At 35.9% G+C, this 12,499-nt stretch overlaps 1 protein-coding gene across 2 annotated transcripts in view; it reads left to right on the top strand.

Annotated features, from left to right (window-relative positions):
- The window catches only part of LOC106057544 (uncharacterized), a 31,247-nt gene extending 23,878 nt beyond the window's left edge, over positions 1 to 7,369 (top strand). For both annotated transcript variants that reach the window (XM_013214784.2, XM_056033078.1), the window contains exons 10-11: positions 904 to 1,080; positions 4,883 to 7,369. In XM_013214784.2, the coding sequence (XP_013070238.2) occupies positions 904 to 1,080; positions 4,883 to 4,929 (224 nt within the window). In that variant the 3' untranslated portion in view covers positions 4,930 to 7,369. The remainder of the gene's footprint in view (positions 1 to 903; positions 1,081 to 4,882) is intronic.
- The last annotated feature ends 5,130 nt before the right edge of the window (positions 7,370 to 12,499 follow it).

The following is a 12,499-nucleotide window of genomic DNA, read 5'->3' as shown; positions in this document are numbered from 1 at the left end:
ACTAGTGCTACGCACCAATTACCTCTCTTGAGAAGCCCACACCTTTCGACAAGAAATTATTCTACAGTTAACACCCGCTGTCTTCATTCAGTGTCTTCTTCAGGTGTCTCATTAAGTGTCTTCATTAAGTGTGTCTTAATCTAGAGACACCTTACAATTAGTTATGACAAAACGTAGAAACTGAGAAGGGATAGGATTTGAACTTGAGTCGAAAACATACCCAGTGCAGGATTTACCTATAAGCAACGCAAGTTATAGTTTAGTTTCCTCGAGAAACATTTAACGCTGCACTATACTGTCTGGTCTTATAAAGGGTCCAGAAGGGTCCCATAGGTCGTGTCGAATCGGGTTTTCAAGTATAAATACAGCACTGAGCGTGCCATAACTTAGTGAATTTATAAAATAGTGAAAAAAGAAGTGAGACCTATAAGAAAATCAGTTTTAAAATATAATGGATCTGTAGTAACGTTCTTAAGGATTCCACAGACAGTAATACTTGAAAATACACCTATCACTCACACTACATCTCTATTTATAAAGAGAGAGAGAGAGATGGATAGATAAATAGATAGATAGATACATAGATAGAGAGAGAGAAATAAAAATAGACAGATAGATAGATAGATAGATAGATAAGTAGATAGATAAGTAGATAAGTAGATAGATAGACAGACAGACAGACAGACAGATAGACCCATTCTTGAGCTTAATATTAGGCAATTGAAGTACAACAAATTTGAAAAGGAAAACCCACATTTGATTACCAGTGTTTATTTCTATCTTCATTCACATTTTATATCTAGAAAGTGTCTACTCTACTCTTTGAGAATGATTTTGATCTATTCCGGTGAAAAGTTTGCTTTATTTTTTTCTTCCTTTCTCTCCTTGTGTCCATTCCTCAAGTCGAGATGAAAGACGGATACAAGGCGATGTTTGAACCACCACCGGACTACTTCATACAGCAAAACTACGACACGCTAAGCTATATTGGTAGTAGCGTGGGGACAGCGTCCACTGGCGTGAGTTCTGTCAGGAATTCTGGCAATGACCAGGAAGATGAGATGTACGCTACTCTGGAAGGTCAGTGATACATAGTTATATTATTAGCATTAACGTTTAATTTTTTTTTTTAAATTGATATGACTGTAATATTCTGTTTGAACTATTCGCTATGTAAATCATTCGAAAAGATTTCTTCTATTACATCTGTTGACAGTAAGTCCGTATAGTCTTACTAGTCTATAATATTGAAATAATGGGCTCTTTGTGGGAAATACGAATTAATAAACTGATCTCCATTTTTTTCGGTTACACGACAAGTGCCCTCACCATTTTGTGATGCACCGATTGCTGGATGAGCCTATTTGACAGATGAGCCAATTGTCAATAAACCAATTAGCAGATGAGCCGATCGTAAGATGAGACTGTTGTTGGATGAGCCAACTAATAGATGAGACTGTTGTTGGATGAGCCAACTAATAGATGAGACTGTTGTTGGATGAGCCAACTAATAGATGAGACTGTTGTTGGATGAGCCAACTAATAGATGAGACTGTTGTTGGATGAGCCAACTAATAGATGAGACTGTTGTTGGATGAGCCAAATAATAGATGAGACTATTGTTGGATGAGCCAACTAATAGATGAGGCTATTGTTGGATGAGCCAACTAATAGATGAGGCTATTGTTGGATGAGCCAACTAATAGATAAGACTGTTGTTGGATGAGCCAACTAATAGATGAGACTGTTGTTGGATGAGCCAACTAATAGATGAGACTGTTGTTGGATGAGCCAACTAATAGATGAGACTGTTGTTGGATGAGCCAACTAATAGATGAGACTATTGTTGGATGAGCCAACTAATAGATGAGACTGTTGTTGGATGAGCCAACTAATAGATGAGACTGTTGTTGGATGAGCCAACTAATAGATGAGACTGTTGTTGGATGAGCCAACTAATAGATGAGACTGTTGTTGGATGAGCCAACTAATAGATGAGGCTATTGTTGGATGAGCCAACTAATAGATGAGACTGTTGTTGGATGAGCCAACTAATAGATGAGGCTATTGTTGGATGAGCCAACTAATAGATGAGACTATTGTTGGATGAGCCAACTAATAGATGAGGCTGTTGTTGGATGAGCCAACTAATAGATGAGGCTATTGTTGGATGAGCCAACTAATAGATGAGACTATTGTTGGATGAGCCAACTAATAGATGAGACTGTTGTTGGATGAGCCAACTAATAGATGAGACTGTTGTTGGATGAGCCAACTAATAGATGAGACTGTTGTTGGATGAGCCAACTAATAGATGAGACTGTTGTTGGATGAGCCAACTAATAGATGAGACTGTTGTTGGATGAGCCAACTAAAAGATGAGACTGTTGTTGGATGAGCCAACTAATAGATGAGGCTATTGTTGGATGAGCCAACTAATAGATGAGACTGTTGTTGGATGAGCCAACTAATAGATGAGGCTATTGTTGGATGAGCCAACTAATAGATGAGACTATTGTTGGATGAGCCAACTAATAGATGAGGCTATTGTTGGATGAGCCAACTAATAGATGAGACTGTTGTTGGATGAGCCAACTAATAGATAAGACTGTTGTTGGATGAGCCAACTAATAGATGAGGCTATTGTTGGATGAGCCAACTAATAGATGAGGCTATTGTTGGATGAGCCAACTAATAGATGAGACTGTTGTTGGATGAGCCAACTAATAGATGAGACTGTTGTTGGATGAGCCAACTAATAGATGAGGCTATTGTTGGATGAGCCAACTAATAGATGAGACTGTTGTTGGATGAGCCAACTAATAGATGAGACTGTTGTTGGATGAGCCAACTAATAGATGAGACTGTTGTTGGATGAGCCAACTAATAGATGAGACTGTTGTTGGATGAGCCAACTAATAGATGAGACTGTTGTTGGATGCGCCAACCAATAGATGAGACTATTGTTGGATGAGCCAACTAATAGATGAGACTGTTGTTGGATGAGCCAACCAATAGATGAGACTATTGTTGGATGAGCCAACTAATAGATGAGACTGTTGTTGGATGAGCCAACTAATAGATGAGACTTTTGTTGGATGAGCCAATTGTCAGATAAGCCAATAGTTTGATAAAACTATTGTTGGGTTAGCCCATTTTCAGATAAGCCAATTTTCGGTTGAACCAATTTTCAGATGAGCCAATTGTCGGATGAGTCAATTGCCAGATGAGCCAATCATCAGAGATGAGCCAATTGTCAGATGAGCCGATTGTCGGATGAGCCAAGTGTCCTGTAAACAAAGAGACTTGAACAAAATGTCGTTGAACAACTGAAGACGAAAGCTTACTGTGCACTTATTCTTCATTTTTCTTATTCTTTTTCTCTTTCTCTGACTCTGTCATTCCGAGCCGAACTTTGCATTGCACAGCTGTTCTATACAAATCAGTATCTGAGCCCTGAGCATTACCTCGTAGGCGTCGCGGGTGGATACAGACAAATAATTGGTTGAATAGTACAGGTTATGGAAAAAGAGGTTTGTTTTTTTTTTCTTTTTGGATTGTGCGATTGCAGTACCAATTCATATCTGTCCTGGACTTCACTTTGTACCAAAGTCTGAACTCCTGGTTATTCATATTTTATGAGATGGATTATTGACTAGAATGCTGTATCAGGAACCAAAACAACTGTTCAGCTTCCAAATCTATCTATTGAGGACCGATATCAGTATGATATTAAAATAAAGAGAATCCTTTAAAAATAACGAAAACTTATCTAAGGGGAAAGAACTCCGGCCATAGTACTACTTGTGTTTGGATTCTACAAGTTTTTTCCCGTATTCGATATCAAATAAAATGTTTAATTACCATTATATAGTTCATTAATTGAGTATTTTTGTTTTTTGATTCATGTAAAATACATAATTTTTTAAAAGTATTAACTTGATCGGAGAATTCATGAAAAATAATTGGCGTTAACAATTATTTAAGGGGACTAAATCAAACAAATTTGGCCATATCTATGGATACTTAAGAATTAGTTTCCTTTGTTGGTATGAAACAAAATAATAAATTAACAGTATTTAATTGTCTAATTGTTACTTTTCTTTTGTTTCAAGTCTTGTCTATGCCAATGAATAATTAGGCTAAGTTTCAGCTTGATCCGAGCATGGGTGTGGAAGAAATAACGTGTACACACGTTTTATCAGACAGACAGAAAGACAGAGTGAGTTGATGAAAGCTTAGTGAATAAATCAGTAAAAAAAAAAAAAACGAAATCGGGTATCACTGCAGCAGAGCCTCCCTTCCACGCATTCTGTGCTGTCGGCTTTTCAAAGAGAAATCTGGAGTTCAGAGCCATGTTTGAGCTCATCATAAATTGAGATTGATCTAGTGATCACATGGTCAGATTGTCAATGCATGACAATGCTAGATCGATTCCCCGAAATCTCACGCAGTATGAAATCACATGTGCGGACTCCTACGGTACTGTTTCCACGTTTGAATAATGCTACTATGCAAGGCATGCCATTTTTTTTTTCAGTTGGTTCGTAAAATCTGCATAAATTGTCAAAATTTGACAGTGATGCATGGAAAAAAAAAAAAAAAAGGTATCTTGTATTCTTATTGATTGCCTCAAAAAAGCGAATTACGATTTGATAGGCTTGGGAAGCAACACGCTCTTGACCTGTATGGTGATATGTCCATTTGTGCACATTTGTCGAGGATTTTCCAAAGTGTGATGATGATGATAGTTTATGATGTATTGTTTGGTCAGACCTTTATGTAGAGCTAGATCTTTGACCATTCAACGAATGTCATTACATTATATTTAAATATTACTTTAATGTTGAAATAATTTTGTTGTTTTTGTTTATTATTTCAGAATACATAAACCCAGTAGACTTAAAGAAGGCATATACCACGAAATAACCATTGAAGATAATGTTATTATGTATTCTTTGTCAAGGACAAAAAAAAAACTTTACAGAGATGCAAAAAAAATGTGCTTCCTGTGCGCTTATGAATAAATCTAATATATGTGTTAAGGTGTAAAAAAATGTAAATATCAATAATTTATAGTGCCTATGTTGTTAATGTTTATGTGTTAAAATTTCTTCGGCCATGAAAAATCTAAATGTGATCAACTCTGATATCTGAAGGACTCTGTCTCCTGTTCAAGCATGTTCTAATGTCAGTGTACGTAATGGCTATTGGGCCCAACGATGAACTGCTGACCACTGTAAAAAAAAATTAAACTGGACTTCATATTCATAAGATCTCGGAGCTCGAAAAAAACTTCTTACAGGGAACAGTTTTAGAGAAAAAAAAGAGACAGACTAAGGTATCAATGTCATTAAAGAGTGGAAGGGCCTGTCATTGAAAGAAATTCTAGGCAAGGGGAGTAGCAGAGAGGAATGAAGACAGGCTGTCATCAGATAATTTTGGGGGCCCTTTGGGCACTACAACCTAAGGAATAGCTGATGTCTAAATGTGGTTGTATTTGTATTAGGATCAGTAGATCATTCCCTTTGACTCGGTCTACCTTGTGTTTTATATTTCCATTCACTACGAATTGCGAGGCCCAATTTTAATGGATGCTTGCGAGGCCCGTTTTTCTTTTTTCAAAATAACAACTATTACTATTACATCTTTATACCAATATTTGTTATGCACATGCATAGGAAGTAACTATAACGGTGTTGATTAAAATTACGTCAATCATGCAGGATAAGCCTGCACTAAATAGGTTAACACATCTTTAAAAGCACGTCGCTGACAGTGATATGCATAATGTATATTGCGACGCTCCTGCCAGAGGTGGGGCTTAATTGGAGCAATCGGTCTAAAGCGGCCCCGGATAGTGGTTGTATTTTTTTTTTGAGGTGTGGTTAGGGGGAAGAAAGCTTTATAAACAGGATCTTATATTCATTTGTTTCATTGCAAATACAAATAGATGTTCCTGGCAAGTTATCATACAATATTGAGACGTTGGTCAAGCTGCAATTGTCAGCGGAGAGACCCAAGTCAACACTTGTTCTTTCCTTGATAGCGCATTCTGTTTGCAAAGCAAAAAAACTGCCTTATAAGAATGTACCACCAAATAGAGAAATTACATAATTAAGCAATTATCACACTTCAAAAATCGCTAATGTAATGGAAATATCATGAAAATAGAATAAACGAAAGCAAGATAAATAATTCAAAGACTTATCTCGAGAGAGAAAAACGTCTAAATAAATGGAAGGTTTACTCAGCTTCTGTATTAGGATAGATCTAACCAGAACAATATAAACAATGTTGTTGTTTTTTTAAGATAAAAATCTTATATTGAGTAAAAATGCATACGTTATTATGAGCCAATCTAATTAATTTTTTCTAAATATATGTAGACTAATAATAATAAATGTCTGCACTTTGAAATGCTTTTTGTTGAGCGCAATTTTACGCTGTAAGGAGGCTCAATCACTTTGTTGATACGTTTGTGAGGAGGGGGCAGGAAAAGCCTCTGGAAGGTTTCTTGATGCTTTTTTAAAAGCTTTTTTCGAGTCTGAATTCCAACTAGGGATCTTGAGTCCCGTGATGGAAGCAAGCCCGACGCGTTAGCCACTGACCTATTCAAGTGTTTATAATAATAGTAGTTTTTTTTCCTTATTGTAACTTTAAAAAATGTAACGATCCACCTGGCTCTCTACTCTAGGCCTCTATCTCTATAGATAAGTATATTTTCTATATAAAACAAAGTTACGACTACTTATTAAACTAATTGGCAATTTTTGTTTCATTTAACAAGAGAGAAAGAGAGAGAGAGAGAGAGAGAAGATAGAAAGAAAGTTAGAGAGAATGTAATAGAGAGAATGAAAGAGAAAATAAGTGAAGGAGAGGAAAAAAAAAAGAGAATGTGATCAAGAGAGAAAGAGGGGTAAATTAAATAGAAAGTGATTGAAAAAATAACGGTGGGAGAGAGAGAAAAAAAAGAGGGAGAATGTGATTAGAAATTCAGAGAAAAAGAATAGAGTGACAATATGAAAGGAATGCGAGAGAAATAAAGAGAGAGGGAGGAAGAGAATCAGAGAGAGAGAGAGAGTAAGAGAGAGAGAGAGAGAGAGAATAAGAGTAATAAAGTACATTTCTAACAAAAATTCTTTAATGTCTAAATAATTGTATGTTTTTATTTTCTGTTTAACCTTGTATATAAAACTGTAATTATGACCAATGCTTACTTTTTTATAGGTACATGGACATAGTGAGTACATTAATAACTGCTATCCTTAATGTGTACATTTTCTTTGACTTGTACTTTTATTGCTGTTGAGAACGTATTCAAACTATCTACAAGAAATAAATAAAAATTACTATTGTATTTACATAAGGCTTATTACTCAAAATATGTAAATAGTGTAATACTTATAAAGAGATAATTGGCTCTACTTTATTTCTTCAAAATACCTACATTGTTTAATATTTCACCGCTTCAATTTTGTGCCAATGATGCACGCACAACAGTTACTTTAAAGAGAATACTAATTTCAAGGACTGAGTTCGTATGTGAAACCATGTATGATACATGTGTACAATAGTCTACAACAGACAATCATGGAGTTTAAGCCATTTCTGAACAATGTTCACCTTAACCGTTGTGAGAACATGGTACTTACTGTTTTGTCTTGATTGTTTTTTTGGCAATGTATTCTTCCACTGATCATGCAAAGCAGTTATGGCATTCCAATCTAAAAGCCTGAAATCGATTGGATCTATTTTGTATGTACAACATCCCCAAGACAGATATTACATGAAATTGAAAACAGGCTTCAAGACGTGGCGGTACACAGAAATAAAGAAATCTTATTTTCAAATGTTGCTAAACATACAACAAATGAAGCCGATGACTCCATAAGAGAAAGTATGATACACTGTTAACACTCAGTAAAACAAAAATCTGTGATGAGAAACTCGGAGAAACAATTCAATTACAAACTTGTAAATATAAAGTAAAATATAAACAATAAAAAATATTTAAAAAAAAAAAAGCTTGTATTAATTATAAAAAAAAAAGTAAAGTTTCCCTTTCAGACCTTGCGATCTATAGATGTAAAGGCCACCTGTTTCTGTGGCCCACAGTTAGTGAGGGTGTCATGTGGCCAGCACAACGACTAAGCTGCCTTTACTTTTCACCATCAAATGTCAGGTACCCATTAGAGCTGGATGGCGCCCCAAAGTTTCCGAAATTGAAAAGCTCAGGATTCGAACCCGGAATCCCTCGGTTCAGAAGCCAAGCTCTTAACGACTCAGCCACCGCACTTCCGAAATTCATGTAATATATATTAAAATATAAGATACAATTATTTTCATTCATAATTTGATCTTTATTAAAGCTTTCGAAAAATTGTAGATGCCTCCACAAAAATCTTGCCCCGGGGTCCACACATACTTAAATACGGCCCTGACTCTATCAGATCATTTGTCAAGGCCAGGTGTTGATGTATTAATTTCACAACAAGGTTATAGCCATCTAGATAGGCAGATTAAGACAAAGCTGAACATTCTGTCATTATGTGATCGATTGACTCACCCACATCTCCGCACGTTCGGCATTCGTCGAGTTTTAAAATATGCTTTTTATAATTTTTAGTCCTAATAATTCGGTCCTTTGTTGCAATGAGAATGTTTCAAAAGTATTCTGAATACGTTCATTTATGACTTATTCTTCATTTCATTATCTCCAATGGCCACTTTGTGTTTTGTCGAGAGAATGCCTCTTTTTCCCAGTCGTTACACCGGCACTGATTATGTATATAAATTTAAACCTAACATTAGTTCTTGATTGCAGTGCAGCATATAACACGATCAATTTATTTATTTTGGCTGTCTCTTTGCCTGTGTATGCAGATATGTATTGACCTTTACAGACTCTATTGTTCATAAGTTTCAACCATTGGTTAACGTATAAACTTCCTGGTTGCTAGTGCTGCATTTTCAGCCAAGCGTTCAACAGCCAGGGTTAGCTTTCCAACCGTGACGCTCTCCTTGTATAGAGACACGAGATCTTGGTAGGACGTAACGCGCGGTCTCCGAGACATTTATCTGGGGTTATTTTTAGCAGAAACTTCCTGGATTGTGTAACTTGTCAGTAAAAACAAATCGGATTGGCCGGATTAGTTTCCGACCTCATGAGACCTATCTAGGTCTGCATGTCATGTGCCTTAAAAACGTCATAATAAATATAGGACTTTTCCCTCATGATGAGATTGAACCAAAAAAACAAACACTTACAATCAGGCATCTTTTCTTAGTTTTTTATTAGTTACTTTACACGTATGGGGCTTTTCACACTAAAAGCTAGTCTCAGTAATCTTCTCTTTGTTTTATACATTAAAAATAAACTTTTGTTTTTACAAAGTAAATTACAATAAGAGAGAAAATAAAGGGAAAGCGATAAGAAGAAGCGTGGTGGAAACATAGACGTGAAGAGAAACGTAATCACACGAAAAGAGGGAGTTTGGGTGAGATTTTATAAGAAAGTGAAAATTAATCAGTGTCAAGGAAGCCATAAATAAAATATCACTTTTTCCAACTGAATAATGAGAATCACCTCGTTTTAAGCGGTGGTTGAGCGGCAAAGCGATTGATTTCCAATCCCAGCTTAAATGGGTATCTAACCTAAGTTAAGGAAAAGTGACCCCCACGTTTACGTAGGCCATAGACACGAAACTGATGACCTTTACATCAACTGCCCCATGGATCAAAAGGTCTGAAAGGGGAACTTTACTTTGGCTATAAGCCAGCGGTTCTCAACCTTTTAAGCTCGGCGACCCCCTTTTAGCGACCCCCCCCCTTTGACACACACATACAGCAATAGAAGAGTAGGCAATAACAATCCATATTTTTCGATGGTCTTAAACGACCCCTGGCAAATGGTCAATCGACCCCAAGGGGGTCGCGATCAACAGGTTGAGAACCCCTGCTATAAGCGAGAAAACTTACAAAATTGATTCTAAAAAGTTGAAAGTTGTATAGAAATGATGCTATGGTTTTGTTTCAATATTTGTATCAGCAGTTCTTGTTCTGTTCTGAGAAAAAAAAAACACCTCCTTTTATGAAGATCTCTGATGGACATGTTATGGAGAATGAAAGTCCAAAATTATAAAACCAAAAGCAAAAACGATGTCTGATTTGTTCTACTTTATTAGGCTACCTAGATCTAGACTAAAGTTCACGATTCAGACCTTACGATCTAGAGGGCAGATGATGTAAAGGTCATCAGCTTCTGTGGCCCAGGGTTAACGAGAGAGTCATGTGGCCAGCACAACGGCCAACCACCTTTAAATTTCCCAAACTAATGCCAATTATCCATTAGAGGTGGAGGGACTCAGACGCGCCATAAGTATTCCAAAATGTAAAATACCAGTCTTCACCGAGATTCAACCCAGGATCCCCGGTTCAGAATCCAAGTGCTTTACCACTTAGCCATCTAAGTTTAGATATCCATAATTACTCAGTTCTGGAATTACAAATATATGCGATACAATAGGATTTCATGTCCTTCAAAGATGTTCACATTATCAAGAGACCCGTCCAAAATGCTGGTCCTAGACAACCCTTATAGTAGACTAATTGTTAGAAGAACTGGCTGACAACCACTTCGAAGTGCATCATAGAAACAAGACTGGTTGTCGAAAACATTTAACTTGAACTCAGAACGAAATAGAGGTAGATATTTAGTATAGTATACAGTGTCGCAATATATCAAACAATATTGATAATTACTTTATGACATAGCTATGGAAGTTAGTTAAAGCTCTTACATAATTTTGAACACACCTTCCCCAGTCCCCAGTCAGAAAAAAAGCAATTTCCTTTTTTCTTGTTGACAAACAAGCAATTTTCTTTTTTCTTGTTGACAAATAAGCAATTTTCTTTTTTTCTGGTTGACAAACAAGCAATTTTCTTTTTTCTTTTTGACAAACAAGAAATTTTCATCATTTTCTTTGCTAACAAACAAGCAATTTTCTTTTTGTCTTGTTAGCAAACGAGCAATTTTCTTTTCCTTGCTGACAAACAAGCAATTTTTTTCCTGTTGAAAAACATGACATTTTCTTTTTTTTTTTTTGCTAACAAATTTGTTGTTTTTCTAAATGGAGCAAAAGATTTCAAACACAGTCTTCGTTAAAACAACAATGTTTTAAGATACATTACCACAGACAGCTGATAACGCTCGAGAGAGGATTCAGATTTAGAGAAATTGCCACAATGATACAAAGAACTGATAGAATATAAGATATCCTTCTCCTTTTCTAATCCTTTAGTCTGTTGGAGCACCACAAAAACTATGTGGACTTACTCCATTCCTCTATGTCTGTTGCATGGAAAAGAATCTCTTTCAATGGCAGGCCCGTCAATTATTTTATATTGTCTTTCCCTAGCTTTCTCTGTCTTTCTTTTTCCATTGTTCTGTTCCATGAAGGAAGGTCTTTGCACGCCTCGAGGACCTTGTGATAAGGCCAGAGAGTTTGTTTTTTTTAACAGTAGGTAGCAGGTCATCGTGGGGTCACATCGCTGTATTATTCCTGTTTCTAATCTTTTCGTTTGTAAAGCGGTCTTTGTATATGTTATCTAGGATTTTTTTTGTAGCATCTCAATTCTATTGCTAGGATCCTCCTCTCTAGTTCAGCAATCAGCGTTCAAGATTCGCATGCACATAAGATTGTAACCATGACCAGGGAACGCATCTGTCTGATTTTATTAGCTACAAAAATCAGTATATGATTTATTTTATAAAATAAAATCTTTTTTTTTCTTAATTTAAGGAATGATAGGCCTATCTATAAGTCTCATAAGTCACATTCAATTTTGACCCGACATGAAGGTGATTCAAAAAGGAAGACCTCTGCAATGCGCCCTTCTGTTATAACTTTCTGATTTTATTACGCCAACATATCATTGACATAACCGGAAGCTACATTATTTATATTTAGTTAGCTCAACATATTCAAACATAAAAACATAAAGCACAAAAAAAAACGTTTAAACGAACGAGAACAAATCCAATTAAAACAAGCAAAATATTTTTAGAAATTACTTTAAAAACAATACATTTACAGCCATTTATCTCAATACTGTAGGATTTATTTCCCTTTTCTGTATCAAACAATATTAATTAATAAGCGCTAATTAATTTTTTTTTATGTTGATGTTTTGTTAGGAATGTTATGAATACTTTAGCAAAGTTTCAAGCTTGATCAGAGAATGTGACATACAAGAAATAACATGTACACAATTTGTACCAGACAGTCGACCGGAGTGACTTTATAAAAGCTTTGTAATTTAAAAAAAAAATGTACCATATCTTTAAAAAAGGTGGGTGGATGGACATTTAAGGCCGATGTAATAAAAAAAACAATGTCGTGAACTTGCAAACTCCATAGTAGATTCAAGCTACTTGCTAGTTCCAGTATTATTTGTACGTTACGCCGCTGTTGCGGAATGTTTCCTAACTGTCTAA

Source organism: Biomphalaria glabrata, chromosome 6 (genome assembly GCF_947242115.1).
Source record: "Biomphalaria glabrata chromosome 6, xgBioGlab47.1, whole genome shotgun sequence".
Taxonomy (NCBI): domain Eukaryota; kingdom Metazoa; phylum Mollusca; class Gastropoda; family Planorbidae; genus Biomphalaria; species Biomphalaria glabrata.
The sequence above is the reverse complement of the archived record's forward strand: the minus strand, read 5'-3'. Positions and strand labels throughout refer to the sequence as shown.